This window comes from Stegostoma tigrinum, chromosome 10 (genome assembly GCF_030684315.1).
Source record: "Stegostoma tigrinum isolate sSteTig4 chromosome 10, sSteTig4.hap1, whole genome shotgun sequence".
NCBI lineage: Eukaryota > Metazoa > Chordata > Chondrichthyes > Orectolobiformes > Stegostomatidae > Stegostoma > Stegostoma tigrinum.
This window is the reverse complement of record NC_081363.1, coordinates 410,225-437,901: the sequence shown is the minus strand read 5'-3', so window position 1 is coordinate 437,901 and position 27,677 is coordinate 410,225. Positions and strand designations below refer to the sequence as shown.

Genomic DNA, 27,677 nt, shown 5'->3' with positions numbered 1-27,677 from the left:
TGGCCTGCTGTGTTCATCCAGCTCTACACCTTGTTATCTCAAGTCCTATGCTAGCCAACCTCTCTCCCTACCTCAGGCCTACTAGTTCTGCCGAAATCCTGGTAAATCTTCTTTGTACACTTGCCAGTTTAACTATGTCTTTCCTATAACAGGGTGACCAAAACTGAACACAATATTCCTGCAGCCTCACCAACTGTAACATTATGTGCCAATTCCCATACAAAGTATCTCAACTGATGATGGCCAGGATGCTAAATGTCTTCACCATCCTATGATGCCACTTTCAATGAACTATGTACTGGTACTCCTAGGTCCCTCTGTTCCACAACACTCCTCAGGAACTGACCATTTACTGTACACGTCCTACCCTGGTTTGACTTTATCAAGAGCAACACCTCACACTTATCTGCACTGAATTGCATCTCCCAATCCTCAGCCAACTTCCCCATCTGATCAAGATCCCTCTGTAATTTATGATAACTTTCTTCACTATCAACGATACCTCCTAATTTTGTATCATCAGCAAACTTACTAATCATACCCTGTACATTCACATCAAAGTCTTTTACTTAAACAACAAAAATGTCCCAGCAGGTCCTGCGGCACACCACTAGTCACAGGTGTCCAATCCAAAAAAACAACTTTCAACCATCTCTCAACTAGCATTGAGCTAGTTTTGAATCCAATTCGCAACTCTCCCTGGATTCCATGTGACCTAACCTTCATGACTAGCCTGCCATGTGGGACCTGATCAAAGGCCTTACTGAAAGTACACACAGACAACATCTACTGGCCTAACTCATCGATTCTCTTTGTTATCTCTTGAAGAAACTCTAACCAATTTATCAAACATGACTTTGCACACACAAATCCATGCTGACTATCCCTACATCAGATCTTGACTATCCAAATGTTGGTTGATCTTGTTGCTCAATATCCTCTCCAATAACTTGCCTCCCTGTGCCAGACACACTGGCCTGCAGTTCCCTCGCTTATCTTTGTTACCTGAAACAATGGAACAACCTTAGTTACCTTCCAGTCTTCTGGAACTTTACCAATGGCACAGATTTTTGCTTCATCTTCAGCAAGGACCTTTGCAATTTCTTCCCTAGCCTCCCACAACATCCAAGGATTAACTTGATCAGGCCAAGAGGACTTATCCATCTTAATGCACTTTAAGGCTGCAAACACCTTGTCTCTGGTAATGTCTATGTGGTCCAAAACTTCCTCACTTGTTTCCCTGATTTCCTTTGCATCCATGATCCTCACATTAGTAAACAAGTGGCCATGCTGATCTTTAAGGGTGACTTATTTTCTTCCCAGCATCCTGGTAAACCTTTTCTGCACCCTCTCCTTCCTGTAATGTGGCAACCAGAACTGAATGCAATACTCTAAACATGGTCTAACCAAGTCCTTGAAAGCTGCAACAAAACATCCTGCTGTATCCTTTTACAACCTTCTGCACTATTACAACTTCACCGATCTTTGCATCATCTGCAAATTTACTAACCCACCCATCTACATTTTCATCCAAGTCATTTGCATACATGTCATGAACAGCAGAGGTCCCAGTATGGATCCCTGTGGAACACCAGGGGACACAGACATCCAGCCTAAAAGGTACACTTCCACCAATACTTTGTCTTCCATAACAGCGCCAATTCTGAATCCACGTGGCCAATTTACTGTAGATATCATGCAGCCTATCATGCGGGACCTCATCAAAAGCCTTACTAAAATCCATGTAGACAACATGCACTGCTGTACCCTCATCGATAACCTGTGTCACCTCCTCAAAAAATTCAATCAAGTTAATAAGACATGACCTGCCCCATGCAAAGTCATGCTGACTGTGCCTAATTAGGCCACACTTGTCCAAATTAAAGTTCAAGGGATGCTACTGACTACCGTAAGCCAACAAGCGAGCCAGTCAAACAGTCCACATAAAGACATCAAGCACATGGACAGCAGTGAATTGCACATGGACAGCAGTGAATTGAGGGGAATGTAGGTTACGTTATTTTATTTTTGGATCAGGATTATTCCACGGCACAACATTGTGGGCCAAAGGGTCTGTACTGTGCTGTACTTTTCTATGTTCTAAGTTCTAAGACCACCTTAATGACTGACTGATCTGACATTCCTCACATCCACTTTCCTGAACTTTCCTTGTAACCCTTAATTCTCAATAATCAAGAATCGAACTTGACCTTAAATATACACAAGGACTCTGGCCCTACAGCTCTCTGTGGCAATAAGTTCCAAACTCAAACAAACCTCAGAGGAAGATAAAGTGTGAAGCTGGATGAACACAGCAGGCCAAGCAGCATTTCAGGAGCACAAAAGCTGACGTTTCGGGCCTAGACCCTTCATCAGAGAGGGGGATGGGGAGAGGGGTCTGGAATAAATAGGGAGGGGGGGAGAGGCAGACCGAAGATGGAGAGAAAAGAGGATAGGTGGAGAGGACAGTATAGGTGGGGAGGTAGGGAGGGGATAGGTCAGTCCGGGGAAGACGGACAGGTCAAGGAGGTGGGATGAGGTTAGTAAGTAGGAAATGGAGGTGCAGCTTGAGGTGGGAGGGAGGGATGGGTGAGAGGAAGAACAGGTTAGGGAGGCAGAGACAGGCTGGGCTGGTTTTGGGATGCAGTGGGGGAAGGGGAGATTTTGAAGCCGGTGAAGTCCACATTGATACCGTTGGGCTGCAGGGCTCCCAAGCGGAATGAGTTGCTGCTCCTGCCACCTTCAGGTGGCATCATTGTGGCACTGCAGGAGGCCCACGACAGACATGTCGTCTAAAGAAGATCACAGAGTCCCACAGCTACCTAGAATACACCTCCTCCCACCCACCCTCCTGCAAAAATTACATTCCCTATTTCCATTTCCTTCACCTCTGCCGCATCTGCTCCCAGGAGGAGGCATTCCACTCCCACACATCCCAGATGTCCAAGTTCTTCAAGGACCACAACTTTCCCCCCACAGTGGTCGAGAACACCCTTGACCGCGTCTCCCACATTTCCCACAACACATCCCTCACACCCTGCCCCCGCCACAACCGCCCCAAGAGGATCCCCCTCGTTCTCACACACCACCCCACCAACCTCCGGATGCAACTCATCATCCTCCGACACTTCCGCCATCTACAATCTGACCGCACCACCCAAGACATTTTTCCAACCCCACCCTTGTCTGCCTTCCAGAGAGACCACTCTCTCCGTGACTCCCTTGTCCACTCCACACTCCCCTCCAACCCCACCACACCTGGCACCTTCCTCTGCAACCGCAGGAAGTGCTACACTTGCCCCCACACCTCCTCCCTCACCCTATCCCAGGCCCCAAGATGACTTTCCATATTAAGCAGGAGGTTCACCTGCGCATCTGCCAATGTGGTATACTGTATCCCGGTGTGGCTTCCTCTACATTGGGGAAACCAAGCCGAAGCTTAGGGACCGCTTTGCAGAACACCTCCACTCGGTTTGCAACAAACAACAAGCACCTCCCAGTCGCGAACCATTTTAACTCCCCCGTCCTATTCCTCAGACGATATGTCCATCATGGCCCTCCTGCAGTGCCACAATGATGACACCCAAAAGTTGCAGGAACAGCAACTCATATTCCGCTTGGGAATCCTGCAGCCCAATGGTATCAATGTGGACTTCACCCGCTTCAAAATCTCCCCTTCCCCTACCGCATCCCAAAACCAACCCAGCTCGTCCCCTCCCCCACTGCGTCCCAAAACCAGCCCAGCCTGTCTCTGCCTCCTTGTTCTTCCTCTCACCAATCCCTTCCTCTCTCCTCAAGCCGCACCTCCACTTCCGACCTACTAACCTCAACCCACCTCCTCAACCTGTCCGTCTTCCCTGGACTGACCTATCCCCTCCGTACCTCCCCACCTATTTCTTTTCTCTCCATCTTCAGTCCGCCTCCACCTCTCTCCCTATTTATTTCAGAACCCTCTCCCCATCCCCCTCTCTGATGTAGGGTCTTTGCCCGAAACGTCAGCTTTTGTGCTCCTGAGATGCTGCTTGGCCTGCTGTGTTCATCCAGCTTCACACTTTATTATTTTGGATTCTCCAGCATCTGCAGTTCCCATTATCTCTGATGCAACTTAAACCTCAGAGGAAATTCCTTCTCATCTGAGTCTTAAATTAGTATCCCTTTGTTCTACGACCATGGCCTCTGGTCCTAGGCTCTCCCATGAGAGGCGACATCCTCTCAGCATTTACCCTTAAGATGTCTCATTCCTGTAAACTGCAATGAGCAGAGTCTCAAACTGTTCAATTTTTTGCTCATGAGACAATCCTTCCTTACTGGGGATCATTTTATTTTTAATTCACTGATGGGATGAAGTCATCACTGGCACAGCCAGCATTAATTGCTCATCCCTAGGTGCCCACAGGGTAAGAGTCAGCTACATGTTGGCCAGAACAGATATGAATAGTAGTTTCCTTCTCTAAGGTGCATCGGTGAACTATGAGTTTTTCCTAACAATAGACAATGGATTCATGGTCATCATTGGACGCTCAATTCCCCACTTTCATCACTTTTAAATGAATTCACATTCCACCAACTGCCGTGACAGGATTTGAATCCAGGTTCTCAGCACATTACCTGGGTCTCTGGACTAACAGTACAGCGATACCACTAGGCCATCATCTCCCCATGAATGAAACTTCTCTGAATTCTCTTCTATGAAATTCTATCTTTCGTTAATGAAGGGGAGAAAAACAGTTCACAGTACTGTAGATGTGATCTCACCAGGACTTTGCAGAGTTGCAGTAAGACTTCCCTACACTCAGACTCCAACAATGCAGGGCAGCAATCCATAAAACCATAAGACATACAGGCGGAAATAAGGCCATTCGGCCCATCGGGACCACTCTGCCATTTAATCATGGGTGATGGGCATTTCAACTCCACTTCCCTGCACCCCTTGAAGGCTGTGCCCACGGGTACTAGTCTCCCTGCCTAAAAGGAAACAACTTCCCAGCGTCCACCCTTTCGAAGCCATACAGTATTTTGTAAGTTTCTATTAGATCTCCCCTCAACCTTCTAAACTCTAATGAATACAATCCCAGGTGGACAGGGTTGTTAAGAAAGCATATGGTGTTTTGGCTTTCATTAACAGGGGGATTGAGTTTAAGAGTAGTGAGATCTTGTTGCAGCTCTATAAAACTTTGGTTAGACCGCACTTGGAATACTGCGTCCAGTTCTGGGCGCCCTATTATAGGAAAGATGTGGATGCTTTGGAGAGGGTTCAGAGGAGGTTTACCAGGATGCTGCCTGGACTGGAGGGCTTATCTTATGAAGAGAGGTTGACTGAGCTCGGTCTCTTTTCATTGGAGAAAAGGAGGAGGAGAGGGGACCTAATTGAGGTATACAAGGTAATGAGAGGCATAGATAGAGTTGATAGCCAGAGACTATTTCCCAGGGCAGAAATGGCTAGCACGAGGGGTCATAGTTTTAAGCTGGTTGGTGGAAAGTATAGAGGGGATGTCAGAGGCAGGTTCTTTACGCAGAGAGTTGTGAGAGCATGGAATGCGTTGCCAGCAGCAGTTGTGGAAGCAAGGTCATTGGGGTCATTTAAGAGACTGCTGGACATGCATATGGTCACAGAAATTTGAGGGTGCATACATGAGGATCAATGGTCGGCACAACATTGTGGGCTGAAGGGGCTGTTCTGTGCTGTACTGTTCTATGTTCTATGTTCTATGATCCTCAGCGGTTCATCATACGTTAAACCTACCATTCCAGGGATCATGTGTGTGAATCTCCACTGGACATGCTCCAGCACCAGTATGTCCCTCCTGAGGTGTGGGGCCCAAAATTGGACACAGTATTCTAAACAAGGCCTAAATAGAGCTTTATAAAGCCTCAGAAGCACATCACTGCTTGCATATTCCAACCCTTTTGAGATAAACGACAACATTACATTCGCTTTCTTAATCACGGACTCTCCCTGCAAGTTAACCTTTAGAGAAATCCTGGACCAACACTCCCAGATCCCTTTGCACTTCTGATTTAGGAATTTTCTCACCATTTAGAATATAGTCCATGCCTGTATTCTTTTTTCCAAAGTGCAAAACCTCACATTTACTCACATTGAATTTCATCAGCCATTTCGTGGATCACTCTCCTAAGCTGTCTAAATCTTTCTGCAGCCTCCCCACCTCCTCAGGATTACCTGCATGTCCACCTATCTTTGTATCACCGGCAAACTTTGACAGAAGGCCCCCAGTCCCTTCATCCAGATCATTAATTTATCAAGTGAACAGCTGCGGCCCAAATACTGAGACCTGCGGGACACTACTCGTCACCGGTTGCCATTCCGAAAAAGAGCCTTTTCTTCCAAATCTCGGCCTTCTGTCAGACAGGCAATCCTCAATCCAAGCCAAGATAACCAAGTGTGGAGCTGGATGAACACAGCAGGCCAAGCAGCATCTCAGGAGCACAAAAGCTGACATTTCGGGCCTAGACCCTTCATCAGAGAGGGGGATGGGGAGAGGGGTCTGGAATAAAGAGAGAGAGAGGGGGAGGCGGAACGAAGATGGAGAGAAAACAAGATAGGTAGAGAGGAGAGTATAAGTGAGGATGTAGGGAGGGGATAAGTCAGTCCAGGGAAGATGGACAGATCAAGGAGGCGGGATGAGGTGGTAGGTAGGAAATGGAGGTGCGGCTTGAGGTGGGAGGAAGGGATGGGTGAGAGGAAGAACAGGTCAGGGAAGCAGAGACAGGCTGGGCTGGTTTTGGGATGCAGTGGGGAGGAGAGATCTTGAAGCTTGTGAAGTCCACGTTGATATCATTGAGCTGCAGGGTTCCCAAGCAGAATATAAGTTGCTGTTCCTGCAACCTTCGGGTGGCATCATTGTGGCACTGCAGGAGGCCGATGACGGACATGCCGTCTGAGGTATGGGAGGGGGTGTGAAATGGTTCGTGACTGGGAGGTGCAGTTGTTTATTGCGAACAGAGCGGAGGTGTTCTGCAAAGTGGTCCCCAAGCCTCCGCTTGGACTCCTCAATGTAGAGGGAGCCACAACGGGTGCAATGGATACAATATATCCATATTGTATATTGTGGATAATATGCACAATATTATATGTGTGTAATTACATATTATTACACAATAATATGTGTAATTATGTTATTTAAGTGGAGAAAAACTGCATAAAGGTGAAAAACAAAAGGAGCTTGGGAGCATTTGTGCATGAAGCGGTTGTGGTGGGGGGGGGGGGGGGGGAAGAAAGAGTGTGAGGGATGTGTTGCGGGAAATGCGGGAGACACAGTCAAGGGCGTTCTCGACCACTGCGGGGGGAAAGTTGCGGTCCTTGAAGAACGTGGACATCTGGGAAGGGCCTTGAGGGCCATCTGCATGAGGAATACAGGTGTATAGGGACTGGACGTCCATGGTGAAAATGAGGTGTTGGGGGCCAGGGAATTGCAAGTCCTGGAGGAGGTGGAGGGCATGAGTGGAGTCACGGATGTAGGTAGGGAGTTCCTGGACCAAAGGGGAGAAAATGGAGTCCAGATAGGTGGAGATGAGTTCCGTGGGGCAGTAACAGGCTGAGACGATGGGTCGACCAGGGCAGGCAGGTTTGGGGATTTTGGGAAGGAGATAGAAACGGGCCGTGCAGGGTCGGGGAACAATGAGGTTGGAGGCTGTGGGTGGGAGGTCCCCTGAGGTGATGAGGTCATGGATGGTGTTGGAGATGATGGTTTGGTGCTCGGGAGTGGGGTCAAGATCAAGGGGGCGGTAGGAGGTGGTGTCGGAGAGTTGGCGTTTGGCCTCAGCAATGTAGAGGTCAGTGTGCCATACTACCACTGCGCCACCCTTGTCTGCGGGTTTGATGGTGAGGTTGGGGTTGGAGTGGAGGGAGCGGAGGGCATACCCGTTCTGCGGGGGAGAGGTTGGAGTGGGTGAGGGGGTTGGAGAGGTTGAGGCGGTTGATGTGTCGACGGCAGTTGGAGATGAAGAGCTCAAGGGAGGGTAGGAGGCCTGGGGGTGTTGTCCAGGAAGAGGATTTGTGTTGGAGGTGGGTGAAGGGGTCAGTGGAGGGAGGGTTAGGCTCCCGGTTAAAGTAGTAAGCGTGGAGGCGAAGGTGGCGGACAATCTGCTCGACATCCAAACGTGACTGGTATTCGTTGATGTCCGAAACCCCTCGTTCTCACACACCACCCCACCAACCTCCGGATACAATGTATCATCCTCCGACACTTCCGCCATCTACAATCCAACCCCACACCCGAGCTATTTTTCCATCCCCACCCTTGTCTGCCTTCTGGAGAGACCACTCTCTCCGCAACTCCCTTGTCCGGTCCACACTCCCCTCCAACCCCACCACACCCGGCACCTTCCCCTGCAACCGCAGGAAGTGCTACACTTGCCCCCATACGACCTCCCTCACCCCTATCCCACGCCCCAAGATGACCTTCCATATCAAGCAGATGTTCACCTGCACATCTGCCAATGTGGTATATTGTATCCATTGCACCCGGTGTGGGTTCCTCTACATTGGGGAAACCAAGCGGAGGCTTGGGGGCCGCTTTGCAGAACACCTCCGCTCGGTTCGCAATAAACAACTGCACCTCCCAGTCGCAAACCATTTCAACTCCCCCTTCCATTCCTCAGACGACATGTCCATCATTGGCCTCCTGCAGTGCCACAATGATGCCACCCGAAGGTTGCAGGAACAGCAACTCATTCTGCTTGGGAACCCTGCAGCACAATGGTATCAATGTGGACTTCACAAGCTTCAAAATCTCCCCTCCCCCCACTGCATCCCAAAACCAGCCCAGCCTGTCTCTGCTTCCCTGACCTGTTCTTCCTCTCACCCATCCCTTCCTCCCACCTCCAGCTGCACCTCCATTTCCTACCTACCACCTCATCGCACCTCCTTGACCTGTCCATATTCCCTGGACTGACCGATCCCCTCACCACCTATCTTGTTTTCTCTCCATCTTCGTTCCACCTCCCCCTCTCTCCATCCCTTTCTCTGATGAAGGGTCTAGGCCCGAAACGTCAGCTTTTGTGCTCCTGAGATGCTGCTTGGCCTGCTGTGTTCATCCAGCCCCACACTTTGTTATCTTGGATTCTCCAGCATCTGCAGTTCCCATTATCACTCAATCCAAGCCAGTAGCTCACCTCGAACACCATGGGCCCTCGCCTTACTCAGCAGCAAATCTTACAAACCCTTTAGCCTTCCTGCTGCTTTTTGTGCTTCATGCACAAATGCTCCCAAGCTCCTTTCTTTTTCACGTTTATGCAGTTTTTCTCCACTTAAATAACATTCTATTCTTTTGTTTTCCTTTCCAAACTGAACAACATTCTATTTTCCCACACATTACTGCATTTGTCAATGTTTTTCTCACTTAAAATCTCTGTAATTGATCGGAACCTCCTTCGAGCAGAAAGTTTGAATGGAGCTGTTTTTGTAAGGTGTGTGCAGGAGGGTTTCCTAACTCAGTACGTTGACAGGCCGACGAGGGGAGAGGCCATTCCAGACTTGGTGCTCGGAAACGAGCCAGGGCAGGTATCAGATCTTGTGGTGGAAGAGCATTTTGGTGATAGTGACCATAACTGCCTCACATTCTACATAGCTATGGAGAAGGAGAGGATTAGGCAAAATGGGGGGATATTTAATTGGGGAAGAGGAAACTATGATGCGATTAGACATGAGTTAGGAAGTATGGACTGGGAGCAATTGTTCCATGGTAAGGGAACTATAGACATGTGGAGACTGTTTAAGGAACAGTTGCTGCAAGTGATGAATAAATATGCCCCTCTGAGACAGGCAAGAAGGGGTAAGATAAAGGAATCTTGGATGACGAGAGCGGTGGAGCTTCTTGTGAAAAGGAAGGAGGCAGCTTACATAAGGTGGAGGAAGCTAGGCTCAAGTTCAGCTAGAGAGGATTACACGCAGGCAAGGAAGGAGCTCAAAAATGGTCTGAGGAGAGCCGAGAGGGGGCACGAGAAAGGCTTGGCAGAAGGAATCAGGGAAAACACAAAGGCATTTTACACTTATGTGAGGAATAAGAGAATGGTCAAAGAAAGAGTAGGGCCGATCAGGGATAGCATAGGGAACTTGTGTGTGGAGTCTGAGGAGCTAGGGGAAGCCCTAAATCAGTTTTTTGCTTCTGTCGTTACGAAAGAAACGAACTTTGTAGTGAATGAAACCTTTGAAGAGCAGGTCTGCATGCTGGAATGGATAGAGATAGAGGAAGCTGATGTGCTGAAGATTTTGTCAAACATTAAGATTGACAAGTCGCCAGGCCCGGACCAGATTTGTCCTCAGCTGCTTTGGGAAGCGAGAAATTCAATTGCTTCGCCACTTGCGAAGATCTTTGCATCCTCGCTCTCCACTGGAGTCGTACCTGAGGACTGGAGAGAGGCAAATGTAATTCCTCTCTTCAAGAAAGGAAATAGGGAAATCCCCGGCAATTACAGACCAGTAAGTCTCACGTCTGTCGTCTGCAAGGTGTTAGAAAAGATTCTGAGGGAGAGGATTTATGACCATCTGGAAGAGCATGGCTTCATTAAATGCAGTCAACACGGCTTTGTGAGGGGTAGGTCATGCCTCACAAACCTTATCGAGTTCTTTGAGGATGTGACTAGAAAAGTTGATGAGGGTCGAGCTGTGGATGTGGTGTATATGGACTTCAGCAAGGCATTTGATAGGGTTCCCCGTGGTAGGCTCATTCAGAAGGTCAGGAGGAATGGGATACAGGGGAACTTAGCTGCCTGGATACAGAATTGGCTGGCCAACAGAAGGCAGCGAGTGGTAGTAGAAGGAAAATATTCTGCCTGGAAGTCGGTGGTGAGTGGTGTTCCACAGGGCTCTGTCCTTGGGCCTCTACTGTTTGTAATTTTTATTAATGACTTGCATGAGGGGATTGAAGGATGGGTCAGCAAGTTTGCAGACGACACAAAGGTTGGAGGTGTCGTTGACAGTATAGAGGGCTGTTGTAGGCTGCAGCGGGACATTGACAGGATGCAGAGATGGGCTGAGAGGTGGCAGATGGAGTTCAACCTGGATAAATGCGAGGTGATGCATTTTGGAAGGTCGAATTTGAAAGCTGAGTACAGGATTAAGGATAGGATTCTTGGCAGCGTGGAGGAACAGAGGGATCTTGGTGTGCAGATACATCGATCCTTTAAAATGGCCACCCAAGTGGACAGGGTTGTTAAGAAAGCAGATGATGTTTTGGCTTTCATTAACAGGGGGATTGAGTTCAAGAGTCGTGAGATCTTGTTGCAGCTCTATAAAACTTTGGTTAGACCGCACTTGGAATACTGCGTCCAGTTCGGGTCGCCATATTATAGGAAAGATGTGGATGCTTTGGAGAGGGTTCAGAGGAGGTTTACCAGGATGCTGCCTGGACTGGAGGGCTTATCTTATGAAGAGAGGTTGACTGAGCTCGGTCTCTTTTCATTGGAGAAAAGGAGGAGGAGAGGGGACCTAATTGAGGTATACAAGATAATGAGAGGCATAGATAGAGTTGATAGCCAGAGACTATTTCCCAGGGCAGAAATGGCTAGCACGAGGGGTCATAGTTTTAAGCTGGTTGGAGGAAAGTATAGAAGGGATGTCAGAGGCGGATTCTTTACACAGAGTTGAGAGAGCATGGAATGCGTTGCCAGCAGCAGTTGTGGAAGCAAGGTCATTGGGGACGTTTAAGAGACTGCTGGACATGCATATGGTCACAGAAATTTGAGGGTGCATACATGAGGATCAATGGTCGGCACAACATTGTGGGCTGAAGGGCCTGTTTTGTGCTGTACTGTTCTATGTTCTAAACTGTTTCTCTCTCAACACTCTTTCCATCTAATCTTGAGTTATAGAATCAGAATCGTACAGCAAGGAAACAGACCTTGCAGTCCAATACATCCATACCAACCACTTTCCCAAACTAAACTAGTCCCACCTGGCTGCATTTGGCCCACATTCTTCTCAACCTTTCCTATTCATGTACCTGTCCAAAAGTGTTTCAAATAAGTCTTTGTCATCACTACACAAAACAAATTAGAGGAAACCTTCAAGACCATCAATAATACCCTTTACTGGCATAACATTCACAAAAGAGGAGGAGAAAAACAACAAACTGCCATTCCTAGATGTCACAGCAGAGCAAACAGTCAATGGGGAACTTCAAACCAGCGTCTACAGGAAAACAACACATACGGACCAAATACTGAACTACAGGAGCAACCATCCCAACACCCACAAACGAAGCTGCATTAGAACATTATTCCAACGAGCCACCACACACTGCAGCACAGAGGAACTACGCAGAGCAGAGGAAAATCACCTACACAGCGTATTCAAAAAGAATGGGTACCCTATGAACACAGTCCGCCGATTTCTCAGCAACAAACCCAAACAAACAGACAAAACGGGCTCAGAAACCATAACCACTCTCCCCTACATCAAAGACATTTCCGAAATGACTGCCAGACTACTCGGGCCTCTTGGCATCAGGGTAGCCCACAAACCCACCAACACACTAAAACAGCAGCTAACGAACTTAAAAGGCCCTATACAGACAACAAATAAAACGAACGTCATTTACAAAATACGTCGCAAGAACTGTGACAAACACTACATTGGACAAACTGGCAGAAAACTAGCCACAAAACGACATGACCCACTATCACTCGTATCCTTACATACAGATGAGGAAGGACACCACTTTGATTGGGACAACACATCCATCCTAGGACAAGCCAAACAGAGACATGCACGAGAATTCCTAGAAGCATGGCATTCCAACTGGAACTCCATCAGCAAACACATTGGCTCCAAATCAATCTACCATCCTCCGAGGAAAAGAGCAGGAATGACATCACCAACCCAAGGAAACCTAAACAGATAAATAGAAAGCGGGACATAACACCAGTGCTTCGTCGGAGGCTCACTGATGAGGTTACCTAGAATGGTGACGAAATGTCTGAAAACTAACCTTCCAGCTCAGCGAGCAAACTCACATCCAGTCTTTCAAATGTTGAGACCGTACCTGCATTTCCCACTTCCTCCCACACATCAACCACTCTCTGTATATCTGGCTGCAATAAATTCACTTTCTTCATCCAAGTCATTAATATTTATTCTGAGTAGTTGCGGTCACAAGCACCGATCTCTTTGGAACCTCACTAGTCAAGTTTACCAACTTGAACAGGAACCCATTATCTCCACTTGTTATTTTCCAATCATTAGCCGATTCTCTACCCATGTCAATATACAACCTCCAGCTCAATGGGCTCTTATGAATTAATCTTTTAGGAGTTACCTTGCTGAATGCTTCTAGTAGTCTACATATCATGCATCCATTGGTTCCCTTCCATCCATTCTTAAGTTGATACTTCCTCAAAAACCTCGATTAAATTAGTTACTCTGAAATAAATACAGTAAATCTTGGTTTGAACCTAGAGTAATTGAAATCAGTCCAAGAGATAACATAGGGTTTCTTTACCCTTAATAGATTTTTTTTGTCTTTAATTGATTCATGGGGTGTCGGTGTGGCTGACTAAGCCAGTATTTATTACCCGTCCTTAAGAGTCAACCACATTGCTATGGGTCTGGAATCCACATGTAGGCCAGACCATGTAAGGATGGTGCTTTCACTCCCTAAAGGAATTAAGGTGAGCCAGATGGGTTTTTCTGACAATTAGCAACAGAATCATGATCACCAACAGACCCTCTATTCTGGACTCAATTTCTTTTATTGAATTCAAAATCTATTGCCTGCCATGGCAGGATTCAAATTCAGGTTCTCAGAACATACCTGGATCTCTGGTTTAACAGTCCAGCAATAATATCACAAGGTCAATGCCTCTTGACGCAGTACCTACTTAGGGCTCCATAGCAGGTGCAGAATCTTTTAAACTTCATTAAGCTTACTGGAAGGCTTTAGGCTGCAGGTTCTGGTTGAAAAACGTTTCAAGGTGCTCCTGGACATTGTGATTACGACATCAGAGAGTGTTTCCTCAGAAATTCAACATTGGATTAATAATTCTCCTTGGTAATAAAATGTGAGACTAGATGAACACAGCAGGCCCAGCAGCATCTCAGGAGCACAAAAGCTGACGTTTCGGGCCTAGACCCTTCATTTTATTATCTTGGATTCTCCAGCATCTGCAGTTCCCATTATCACTAATTCTCCATGGTGCCTGTTTATATCATTCCCTCTGACAAAACCCATGTTACACAAGCAGAGGTCAGTGCTGGGAAGAGTTGCCTTAAGGCTAGTAGTCGGCCACAGCAACTTGAAATCAGCTTCGAAGGTTTGCTCCCACATCCCAATGCTCTTAGATTGGGTTATAATGCCACAGAGATTATAATACCACAGAGATTACAACGCCAATTAGATTTTTGTGCTGTCATGTGCACTCTGTACTGCAGAATAAAATCTCCGAGACTAACATTTCTGACACTTGGTGGTTTTCTCATACTTTGTACGTAGGTTGCTTATCTTATTTCTTGCTCACTTCGTATGGGTAACTGGAAACATTTGCTAATTTTACTTGTGTCCTACTGGTTCTCTTAGTTTCAAACCCAATTATAACTGAACTTGCAGTCCTAAACTGTCCATGAGTAGAACCTATCACAGAAGCTGATGAAATTACGCTCTACATTGATAAATGAACTTAAATCTGTGAATAAAATGGTTGTGGCATCTTATTTCTTCCTATCTTTATTTTCTTTCAACATGAGATTCTGACATTTTCAATCAATTGCAATCAGGAGTAGGAGGGGTACAGGACAAGAAGACGACTGCAGTCAGAGAAAGGTATACCAAATGTGCTTTGAAACTCATGTTTTCTCGAACACTATGCACATCTGTCAGAAGTGGAGCAAAGGTTTCAAATTTAAAGAGAGCGTGAAGTGGCGAAGGAAGTTTATTACCTGGTAATTGATTGGCCAATGCCAGGGTTTTGAAGTGAGTTCATTGTCTTTTGGTTTTAGTCCACTATTGCCCTACAGAAAAACACAAACAGAATAACATTTATGAGAAAGCTTTCAGAGATTGTGCCAAGGTATACAATTATTCTGCACATTTGCCTATTTGGAGGCCTATCGATTTCACATTTATAAACACAGTGCAGAGCAAATTGTTTGAAATTTGGTAGCAGATTCAAATCATCTCTTATGTCAACATTCCAAACAAAGTTCCTTCAAATATCTTGATAAACAGATTGCTATCTATATTGATACTCTACAACTGGATTTGTGGTTCTATTGTCTGGACAAGTTTTCTACTCAGGACCTTGCATGCGCATGATATATTATGGGTAAACCATAGAGTTTCCTGTAAACACAAACTCTTGGTTGATGCATTTACTAACATTGCCATCAGCAATATGATTTCGTAAATAAAAACCAAAAGAATTGCAGATGCTGTAAATCAGGAACAAAAACAAAAGTTGCTGGAAAAGCCCAGCAAGCAAAAACGGAGTTAACGTTTAGGGTCTGGTTACCCTTCCTCAGAGAGTGTGTCTGTCTGTGTGTCTGGAATATGATCCCCTGTATGCTTTCCGCAGAATTTATCCCATTCACATCAACTAGACACGCTGTGCAAACGAAGAAAAAAAACAAAGCTCTGCCCTATTAAGAGAATGTAATCATCTTGAGAACCAGACTTTTCCAAAATTCTGTAGAAAATCTTCCTCTGTTGACTTCAACAAGAAAGCTACCAAAGCTACGCAACAAGAGAACTAGTTAACAAAACTGACTCCCAGCCTCCAAGAGACATACAGCAGTGTACATTACTTATGAAATAGTTTGTCTGAACAGGTTTGCGTCTCAGTCTCAACCAGAGCAAATCTCTTTGTTTAGAATAATTGCCAGGATGTTAGTGACAGTTGTAATCTGTACCAGAGGGGACTGGGACCAACATCTTCAAAAGGGGTTTAACACAAGTTGGGCAGGGAGAACTTATGCTAAAGAGGCAACACTAGAAGAACCACGGTGAAGCAGTGAGTATAGAAACAAGCTGAAAGAATTGAGAAACAAACAGCATTAGATATTCACTTCTCCAGTATGATCAGACATCACAGAAAAAAAGACATGCTAAGGCAAGTTTGAAGTCCATGTGCGTAAATGCCTGTAATGCAGTGAAATATCTGACAAATAGGCACACATTGTCCGAGACTATGATACTGTGGGATAAACAAAACTGGGGTGTGGAGATGGAGGCAATTGTCAAAGCTGATTAAAAAAAAAAGGGCTGAATCCCAGAAATCAGCTCAGAATTATTTTTGTAAAGTTTCATGAGGCACTTCTTCCCTCAAAATCAAGCACATTTTCTCATAGTGATCCTCATTCACCTCATTAACAATGTACCCGGGCCCTAAGATGCCCAGCTCATCTATAAAATCATAAGATATTAGACATACCAGTCTCTAACACTTCCTCTGGCAAATCATTACATAGACGTACAACCCTCTTTTGTCAGTTATCTGAATGACATGCAACAACAGGGAACACCAATAAAAAGCATTTATAGAATTTGGACATAGTCCTTGAACAATTTGATTGGAGATAGTCAGCATGGATTCGTCAGGGGCAGGTCAGGTCTCACAAACCTCATTGAGTTTTTTGAGAAGGTGACCAAGCATGTGGATGAGGATAGGGCAGTTGATGTGGTGAACATGGACTTCAGTAAAGCCTTTAATAAGGTTCCACATGGTAGGCTATTGGAGAAAATACAGAGGCACGGGATTGAAGGAGATTTAGCAGTTTGGATTAGAAATTGGCTTTCTGTAAGAAGGCAATGAGCCTAGAGTCAGGTCACTAGTGGTGTGCCTCAAGGATCTGTTTTGGGGCCACTGCTGTTTGTCATTTTTATAAATGGCTTGGATGCAGGCATAGGTGGATGGGTTAGTAAGTTTGCAGATGACACTAAAGTTATAAATGATTTGGATGAGGTGGTTGAGGGGTGGGTTAGTATGTTTGCTGATGACACAAAGGTTGGAGGTGCCATTGATAGTATGGCTGTTGCAGGCTTCAACAAGACATTGACAGAATGCAGACCTGGGCTGACAAATGGCAGATGGAGTTCAACCTGGATAAAAGCGAAGTGATGCATTTTGGAAGGTCAAACTTAAATGCTGAATATAGGATTAAAGGCAGGATTCTCAGCAGTGTGGCGGAACAGTGGGATCTTGTGTTCAAGTGCATAGCTCCCTTAAAGTTGCCACCCAGGTGGAGAAGGTTGTTAAGAAAGCATATGGTGTTTTGGCTTTCATTAACAAGGGGATCAAGTTTAAGAGCCGCGAGGTTATGCTGCAGCTCAACAAAACCCTGGTGAGACCACACTTGGAATACTGTGTCCAGTTCTGGCCGCCCCATTATAGGAAAGATGTGGAAGCTTTGGAGAGGGTGCAAAGGAGGTTTACCAGGATGCTGCCTGGACTGGAGGGCTTGTCTTATGAGGAGAGGTTGACTGAGCTTGGACTTTTCTCTCTGGAGAGGAGGAGGAAGAGAGGTGACCTGATTGAGGTGTAAAAGGTAATGAGAGGCACGGATAGGGTCGATGGTCAGAGACTTTCCCCCAGGGCAGGATTGACTGCCATGAGGGGTCATACTTTTAAGGTTTTCGGAGGAAGGTATAAAGGAGACGTCAGAGGGAGGTTCTTCACCCAGCGAGTTGAGAGTGTATGGAATACTTTGCCAGTGGAAGTTGTGGAAGCGGAGTCATTAGTGGCATTTAAGCGACTGCTGGACGTGCACATGGACAGCAGTGAATTGAGGAGAATGTAGGTTAGGTTATTTTATTTTTGGATTAGGATTATTCCATGGCACAACATCGTGGGCCGAAGGGCCTGTACGGTGCTGAACTTTTCTGTGTTTGATGTTCTATAAAGTTGGAGTGGTGGACAGTGTGGAAGAATGTTGCAGGGAGACTTGGATAAACTGCAGAATTGGGCCAAAAGGGCAAATGGAGTTTAATACAGATAAATGTGAGGTGATTCACTTTGGGAGGAATAATAGGAAGGCAGAATACCGGGTCAATGGAAAGATTCTTGGTAGTGTGGATGTGCAGAGGGATCTTGGTGTCCATGTACATAGATCCCTGAAAGTTGCCACCCAGGTTGATAGTGCAGTTAAGGCAGCTTACAGTGTGTTAGGTTTTATTGGTAGAGGGATTGAGTTCCGGAGCCGTGATGTCATGCTGCAGCTGTACAAAATGCTAGTGCGGCCTCACTTGGAATATCGAGTGCAGTTCTGGTCGCCCCATTACAGGAAGGATGTGGAAGCATTGGAAAAGGTGCAGAGGAGATTTACCAGGATGTTGCCTGGTCTGGAGCGAAGGCCCTATGAAGAAAGGCTGAGGGACTAGGGTCTCTTCTCATTGGAGAGGAGGCGGCTAAGAGGGGATTTAACAGAGACATGCAAGATGATCAGAGGATTAGATAGGGTGGACAGTGAGAGTCTTTTTCCGAGGATGATGACTTCAGCTTGTACAAGGGGGCATAGCTACAAATTGAGGGGTGACAGATTTAAGACAGATGTCAGAGGCAGGTTCTTTACTCAGAGAGTGGTAAGGACATGGAACACGCTGCCTCCCAATGTAGTTAGCTAAGCCACATTATGGGCATTTAAACAGTCCTTGGATAAGCATATGGATAATGATGGGATAGTGTAGGGGGAGGGACTTAGATTAGTTCACAGGGTGGCGCAACATCGAGGCCCGAAGGGCCAGTTCTGTGCTGTATTGTTCTATGTTCTATACAAACATTTTTCCCAAGTGAATGTACAACTTAGAAGGGAAAATGTGTATTCCAGGAGCTCCAGGTGACCTACTTGGGCTACAGAGTCAACAAGACTGGGTTACACCCATTACAAGATAAAGTGAGGACAATCAAAAGGTACCCCTGCTCCCACATCTGTACATCTGTGCTTAGGTCTTTCCTTGGGCTGCTGAATTTTTATGTAAAGTTCATACGTAGCCAGACGTCCGTCCTGGCACCGTTACACCTGCTATTGAACAAATGTCAGCCTTGGAAATGGTCTCTTAGCCAAGATATAGCCTTCAGGGAAGTGAAGCAGCAGCTATCTATTTTTTGGCACACCATAATCCCAAACAAGATCTGGTTCTGACTTGCGATGCTGCCCCGTACAGTATCGGGGTAGTGTTGGCTCACAGATGGCCCAGCACAGAGGAATGCCAAATAATGTATGCTTTCCAGACATTTGCTAATGCAGAGCACAAATATGCCCAGAGAGAGAAGGAAGGTTTGGTGGTCATCTTTGGTATATGTAAGTTCCACCAATATCTTTTAAGGACATAAGTTTGTAATAGAAACAGACCACAGACCTGCTAGGGCTACTTAAAGACGACAGACCAGTGCTGACCATAGCTTCAGGTTGAATTCAGCAGTGGGGTCTCATTCGAAATGTGCAAAATTACAAGTTGGAACATCACTGGGAAGGCCAAGCAGCAAATAAGACCATAAGACATAGGAGTGGAAGTAAGGCCTTTGGCCCATCGAGTCCACTCCGCCATTTCATCATGGCCGATGGGCATTTCAACTCCACTTTCCTGCACTCTCCCCATAGCCCTTGATTCCTTCCGAGATCAAGAATTTATCCGTCTCTGCCTTCAAGACATTTAATGTCCAGGCCTTCACTATGCTCTAAATGCAGATACCTTCAGCTGCCTTCCGCTGGCAGATACATCACCAGTGATGTTGTCACGAGAAGAATCTGTTCTAGTTTTAAACCTTCTGTTTACCCTTCTGATTAGTACTGACAATATCAATCTGTGGATATAAAAAGATCCAGCCCTGGCAAAACTAAAAAAGCTGGTGTTAAGGCAGAAAGCAAAAGGGCTAACACAACCAGAACTGAAACCTTTCGGGACCCAGCGGGAACAGATCACATGTTACAGTAATACGAGACAGAAGTGAAATCATTTGAAAAAACACACTTTCAGAGCCTCAGTCCTTCAGGTGTTAGAGAGAGAGGTAGTATCAGACACAGAATTTTCTAAGTAAAAGACTAAAGGTTCACACCGTAGAGGAGTGTGTCCCAAACAAACCTAAGATGCTGTCAAATCTTTAATCAATTAGAAGGTTTTAATTGATTAATGTGTATGTAAATCCTTTCAAGTCAAGGTCCTGAGAGAACTAAAGGTTTTATCACTATAAAGAAGAGGTGACACTTTAGGTCAGATAATGGTTATCAGGTGTGACACCTTGTTTAGATTCAGATTGTGTTTTAGTCCGAAATCAGACTGGTGTTATTTCTAAAGTAGGAACTTATTAAATGCTATCTTGACTGTCTATAAACTGTGTGCTTTTTAAAGGAAATAAAATGTATCTGCAAATGCAAATTCACCCCATAGATTCATATGTGCACGTGTGCTTGCTCAAGGGAGGCGGGGGGGTGGCAGAGCGCGCAGGGAGGGGCAGAGCAACAGAGGCAGAGAAAAGAGCATGCATGCATGCAAGAGAGAGTGCGTATGTACATACACGAGAGAGAGTATAGTGTGGTGGGGTCATCTGTAGTGCAACACGAATCCAAGATTTCCCCTCATGGGTACTGAACTTGGGTATCAGCCGCGACTTGACGACTCTGTCGTTGAGGTACACAAAGTCCGCCTTGTAGGACTTTTACACAAAGATCCAAGGCCAAATGTCCTTGACCGCTGAAGGTGTTCCTCCAAAGGAGGGAACATCCCTGTCTGGTCATTGTTGTGCCGTGTCCTTTCATCTGATGTTGTAGCATCTGCATGGTTTCACCAATGTACCATGCCTTGGGATATCCATGCCTGCAGTGTAAGGGATAAACAACGTTGGCCGAGTCACACGAGTATCTGACATATGCATAGTGGGTGGTGTTCCTACGCACAATGGTAGTGTCTGTTTCGAAGATCTGACATGTCTTACAGGTTACCATGACAGCGTTGTAGTGTGTTGTGGTCGATGCTGTCGTATGCTGGACAGCTTGCTGCAAACAATGGTCTGTTTAAGGGTGGGTGATTGTTTGAAGGCGAGAAGTAGAGGTGTAGGCAAGATCTCGGCGAGATCTCATCGTCATCAATAACGTGTTGAAGGCTGTAAAGAACATGGCGTAGTTTCTCTGCTCCCAGGAAGTACTGGACAGTGAAGGGCACCCAAATAAACATATCCCATGCCCATCTTTTAAGGAGATCATTACAGTTTTTCATCATGGCACGCAGAAAAAGGTGATCATTGAGTTAAGCATCATATCCTGTTCCTATGACGGCGTCCTTCAACACCTTCAGGTGTTGGTCTCGTTCCTCCTAACCCAACAGGTTCTATGTATGCATAGGGCTTTGTCCCTAGGGACCGGCTCTTTTAATATATTTCAGGTGGAAGCTAGAGAAGTGCAGCATCATAAGGTTATCCATAGGCTTCTGGTAGAGTGATGTACTCAGGTGTCTGTCCCCAGTGGAGATGTGGGTGGTCGTGCCAAACCTTTCCTATTCATGTACTCATGCAAAAGTCTTTTAAATGTTCTAAATGCCTTTGCATCCACTACCTCCTCTTTTTAAACAAAAAGAGAGAGAGGCAGTAAAGGGCAACTTCTTTACACAGAGAGTGGTTTGTATGTCCTTGAAATCAAAAATATTTTATCCTACTGTACCAAATTCATGATAAAGCCACCTACCTGAAGGCACCAGAAACTGCGCCAAATACATAATTCTATCTCCATTATGTTTACTAAGCAAAATTAACAACATAACACACGTTAATAAACAAACAATCAGGATACTTTGCACTACATCAATTATATTCTTTAATCTTTATCAACCTGCAATCATACAATTGTGTTTTGTATTATCTTTCCTTTGATTTTCTGCAATTGTTTATGGAAGTGAGAAATTCAAATCGGCTAGTTATTGGTCTACTTTGTATCGTTTATCCCAATATAATTTACTGAGCCAAACGTGAACGCCTCCAACAGAGATATGCACAAATTGAAGCAGGGAAAGGAACCTGCATGCAGACGGGGGCAGAATGCCAGCAAGTGCACACTGGAAGCTCAAGAGATACAGCAAATGGAAAAAGGGGGATTATTTAATTCTCTGGATTAACAGACTATAAAAAATTTCAGATAACAAAGTGTGAAGCTGGATGAGCACAGCAGGCCAAGCAGCATATCAGGAGCACAAATGACAACGTCTCGGGCCTAGGCCCTTCATCAGAGACTCCGTTGAAGGGTCTAGGCCCGAAACGTCAACTTTTGTGCTCCTGAGATGCTGTTTGGCCTGCTGTGTTCATCCAGCTTCACACTTTGTTATCTTGGATTCTGCAGTTCACATTATCTCTTTAAAAAATTGCAATCAATTAGGTTTTCTGATTTCACTTTACATTGAGGAGATGTACTAACCCGGATCATGACGACATGTGATTCAAGTAGGATCTCTGGGAATGACGGTTTCAGGACCTCAAGGCTGATATTGGGCACTGCAATGAGATAGGGCTCATTACGTTGGATGCTAATTTTCAAACAAAAACAACCCAGAAAGAGACAGAATAAACCCAACACAGCCAATTGCTGCCCCAACAGTTTATGGTCAATCAATCATCATTGAGAAAAGTGGGCAGTGCTATTAAGTGCCACTTGCTCAATCATGGCTCAACACAAATGGAGCATGTTAAGGCCACTCAGCTCCCGACTTTGAACATGTACAAGAGAGATGAAATAAAGAGATGAAGCAATAGTGGCTACATAAATATTATGGACCTGTCAAACACATCAGAGGCTAATAGTGTTTTATGAGCTCTCCAAAGACTCGCCACCATCGACAAGACACAAATCAGGTGCATGATGGAATAGGGTCCATGTACCTGGATAACTGCAGCTCTAATAACAACAACAACATCAATACAAAAGAATACTAAGCAACCCACAATGTAGGCACCCCTAACCACAAATTTAAAAACATTTATACCCTCATGTTTTAGCACAGTATCACTAAAATGATTGGCAAACTATACTGCACGCAAGAGAGAAATAACTTGATCATGTCTTCCAAGATATTGGTTAAACAGCATAGTGAATTACGAATGGCTGAGGAAGATCATAGGACATACGACCAAAGGTAGGTCAATCAGCTCATTAAAAGGTGGAGCAGACTCAACAAAATCATCACTCCACATCTGGAATCAGTCCACTGAACCTTCTCTGGACTGCCTGCAATACCAGTAAATCTACCATTAGGTAAAGGGACTGAAATTGATCACAGTATTTCAATCTTAGTCTGGCTGGCGCCTTGTATAGTTTTACTACAACCTCCCTACCCTTCATACCCTTTGATATAACGGGCCAGCATTCCATTCACTTTCCCTATATCTATGAGTTATCTATAAGTCTATTAGTATCCGCAGTTCCCTTTGTGGCCTCCTCTACATTGAGTACACCTATGAGCAGTTTGCACAAAACAATTGCACCTCTCGGTTGTGAACCATTTCAATTCCCCCTCCCATTCCTCAGATGACATGTCCATCCTGGGCCTCCAGCAGTGACACAACAATGCCACCTGAAGGTTGCAGGAACAGCAATTCATAATCCGCTTGGGAACCCTGCAGCCCAATGGTATCATTGTGGGCTTCACAAGCTTCAAAATCTCCTTCCCCCTACCACATCCCAAAACCAGCCCAGCTTGTCCCCACCTCCCTAACCTGTCCTTCCTCCGACCTCAAATCGCCACCGCCATCTCCTACCTACTGACCTCATCCCACTCCCTTGACCTATCCATCCTCCCTGGCCTGACCTCTCTCCTCCCAAACTCCCCACTTACACTCACCTTTACTGGCTCCATCACTGTCACTGAGTTGTCTGTCTCCTCTCCACCTATCTTCTCCTCTATCCATCTTCTCTCCGCCTCCCCCCTCTCCCTATTTATTTCAGAACCCCCCTCCCTTTGTAACCTAGAACAGCCCTCCGCACTGTTCATAACTCGATCCACCTTCATTGTAAATGATTTGGATGAAATGTTGACATGGGGATTCACAGATTTGTTGAGCACAAGACTCTTTTGCTTAAAAAAAAGTTAAATGTACATAAAAATTCCTACATAAAACAAGGCCCACTATTTTATAAATGTAGCCTCTGGCATGCGGAAATGATTACACTCTAATGCAAACTGATGATTTTTAACGGTTTTCTGGTTTCAATCTTAGCACAACACAGATTGTTTTTTCTTAAATGTAGTTCAGTAGCAGAATTATATTAGATATATTTATGAGGCTTGCAAGCACAGGCTGGCTGAGCATGAGTGGCCTGTTGCCCTTCTTTATGGTTTACAGGACATGCTGTTTGATTTGGTTTACCAGTCACTGGGACACACAACCCGCACAGCTGACATCACATAGGCATTAAACACGTTCTATGCTAATTTGTGGGGTAGGCAGGGAGCCTTTTTGGCCGAACAGCAATATCCTTCGAGTGAAGAAAGCCATCATGCATTTACTTCAGTAAGCATTTGATAACGTTCCCCATGACAGGCTGATGGAGAAAGTGAAGTCACATGGGGTCCAGGGTGTGCTAGCTAGATGGATAAAAACTGGCTGGGCAACAGGAGACAGACAGTGGTAGTAGAAGGGAGTTTCTCAAATTGGAGATCTGTGACCAGTGGTGTTCCACAGGGATCTGTGCTGGGACCACTGTTGTTTGTGATATATGTAAATGATCTGGAGGAAGGTGTAGATGGTCTGATCAGCAAGTTTGCTGATGACACTAAGATTGGTAGAGTAGCTGATAGTGAAGGGGACTGTCAGAGATTACAGCAGAATATAGATAGACTGGAGAGTTGGGCAGATAAATGGCAGATGGAGTTCATTCTGGGCAAATGCGAGGTGATGCATTTTGGAAGATCAAATTCAAGGGCAAACTATACCGTAAACGGAAAAGTCCTAGGGAAAAATGATGAACAGAGAGATCTGGGTGTTCAGGTCCATGGTTCCCTGAAGGTGACAACGCAGGTCAATAGGGTGGTCAAGAAGGCATATGGCATGCTTTCCTTCATTGGGCAGGGTATTGAGTACAAGAGTTGGCAGGTCATGTTGCAGTTGTATAGGACTTTGGTTCGGCCACATTTGGAGTACTGTGTACAGTTCTGGTCGCCACATTACCAAAAGGATGTGGATGCTTTGGACAGGGTGCAGAGGAGGTTCACCAGGATGATGCCTGGTATGGAGGGTGCTAGCTATGAAGAGAGGTTGAGTAGATTAGGATTATTTTCATTAGAAAGACGGAGATTGAGTGGAGACCTGATTGAGGTCTACAAAATCATGAGGGGTATAGACAGGGTGGATAGCAAAAAGCTTTTTCCCCAGAGTGGGGGACTCAATTACTAGAGGTCATGAGTTCAAAGTGAGAGGAGAAAAGTTTAAGGGAGATATGCGTGGAAAGTTCTTTGCACAGAGGGTGGTGGGCGCCTGGAATGCGTTCCCAGCAGAGGTGGTAGATGCAGGCACGTTAGCGTCTTTTAAGATATATTTGGACAGGGCGCAAATGGACACAGACCGTTAGAAAATAGATGACCAGGTTAGACAGAGGATCTTGATCGGCGCAGGCTTGGAGGGCTGGAGAGCCTGTTCCTGTGCTGTAGCTTTCTTTGTTTCTTTGTTTACTGCGTAGTGAGATAGCTAGCTTCATCTGTTCAAATTTTTGCGGCAGCTTCCCCTTCTAGAGTAACCTTAGGTAGACTTATAGATTGTCAAGGTAGATTGAACTGAGAATTAAGATTGGCACCCCAAAACCAGCCCAGCTCTTCCCCTCCACCCACTGCATCCCAAAACCAGTCCAGCCTGTGCCTCCCTAACCTGTTCTTCCTCTCACCCATCCCTTCCTCCCACCCCAAGCTGCACCTCCATCTCCTACCTACTAACCTCATCCCACCTCCTGTCCATCTTCCCTGGACTGACCTATCCCCTCCCCACCTATCTTCTTCTCTCTCCATCTTCGGTCCGCCTCCCCCTCTCCCTATTTATTCCAGAACCCTCACCCCATGCCCCTCTCTGAAGGAGGGGGGTCTAGGCCCGAAACGTCAGCTTTTGTGCTCCTGAGATGCTGCTTGGCCTCCTGTGTTCATCCAGCTTCACACTTTATTATCTTACTCTGTTCTTAAGCATCAGGTTTTCAGATTGCAGAATGGAGAAAGCTGAAGGACCGTTTTTTGTTTTTAAAATTTCAACTTTGATTCCCTCTGGTGTTTAGTATCATTTGTCTTTTTCCCCATCCAATGTCATGGGAGAGCCTTGAATATCTTTATTAAGATCTTGGAAAGAGGTTGGAAACAACGTGCATATATTATTTCCATGAAGGTATTAGGAACAACTGTGTTAGTATTTAGTAATTATTGCATGCACATGGGCACAACAGTCCAAAAACAGAAATAGCTCAATAAATATAGATGCATATATTTATCTATAATCTTGTTTCAAAAAGCTATGTACTGAATGATCAAAACAAGGATCAGATATTACAAGAGTTCTATGATGACAGTTACAGTAGTACCCACTTACACTTAGCATTAACATGGTCCTCAATGTTCCACAATGAATTCGGGGTTTCTTTTAGGTATGGACTGCAGGTGACTTCAACCTGTTCCCAGCCCCTAGAAATAGCAAAAAATAAGAAGGCACAGTATGGTCAAAGATTCACATTTATGTTAAGATTTTCAATGAAAGGGGTGCAGCATGTGATCATATCTGTACTCAGGCTTTGGCCACTGTTGCTACGTACTATTTTCAATTTTGAACTAAGTTAGGTCACATAGGAGGTGGCCAAAAAGGGATATGGACGGATGAACGGGGAGGTGATAGCCTTGTGGTATTGTCTCTACACTATTAACCCAGAATCTCAGTTAACCCAGAATCTCAGTTAATGTCCTGGGGAACCATATTTGAATCTGTGCTCCTGAGATGCTGCTTGGCCTGCTGTGTTCATCCAGCCTCACATTTTATTATCTTGGAATTCTCCAGCATCTGCAGTTCCCATTATCTCTCTCTACAACTGATGGTTGTATTTGAATTCAAAAAAAAATCTGGAATCAAGAATCTACTGATGACTATGAAAACCACTCCCGAATGTTCCAAACAAACCTGATACACTAATGCCCTTCAGGGAAGGAAATATGCCATGCTCAACAGGTCTCCAGGCCCACAACAATTGGACTGATACTCATAACAAAATGTGAAGTTGGATGAGCACAGCAGGCCAAGCAGCATCTTAGGAGCACAAAAGCTGATGTTTCAGGCCTAGACCCTTCATCGTAAAGTGGGGGATGGGGAAAGGATTCTGAAATAAATAGGGAGAGAGGGGGAGGCAGGCCGAAGATGGATAGAGAAGGTAGGTGGAGGGGAGAGTATGGGTGGGGAGGTGAGACGGGATAGGTCAGTCCGGGGAGGACAGACAGGTCAAGGGAGCGGGATGAGGTTGGTAGGTGGGAAATGGAGGTCCAGGTTGAGGTGGGAGGAGGGGATAGGTGAGAGAGAAAGAACAGGTTAGGGAGGCAGGGACAAGCTGGGCTGGTTCTGGGATGCAGTGGGGCGAGGGGAGATTTTGAAGCTTGTGAAATCCACATTGGCACCATTGGGCTGCAGGGTTCCCAAGCGGAATATGAGTTGCTGTTCCTGCAACCTTCGGGTGACATCATTGTGGCACTGCAGAAGGCCCAGGATGGACATGTCGTTTGAGGAATGGGAGGGGG

General features: G+C 45.6%; 1 protein-coding gene across 5 annotated transcripts in view; it reads right to left on the bottom strand.

Moving 5' to 3' along the window:
• The window catches only part of pomt2 (protein-O-mannosyltransferase 2), a 171,769-nt gene that overhangs the window by 39,898 nt on the left and 104,194 nt on the right, over window positions 1-27,677 (bottom strand). For all 5 annotated transcript variants that reach the window (XR_009446209.1, XM_059648869.1, XM_048537901.2 and 2 more), the window contains exons 14-16: window positions 26,491-26,582; window positions 22,349-22,425; window positions 14,894-14,965 (exon numbers count right to left, since the gene is read on the bottom strand). Coding sequence is in view for 4 of the 5 variants with exons in the window: in XM_059648869.1 (XP_059504852.1) it covers window positions 14,894-14,965; window positions 22,349-22,425; window positions 26,491-26,582 (241 nt within the window). In the remaining variant the exon portion in view is untranslated. The remainder of the gene's footprint in view (window positions 1-14,893; window positions 14,966-22,348; window positions 22,426-26,490; window positions 26,583-27,677) is intronic.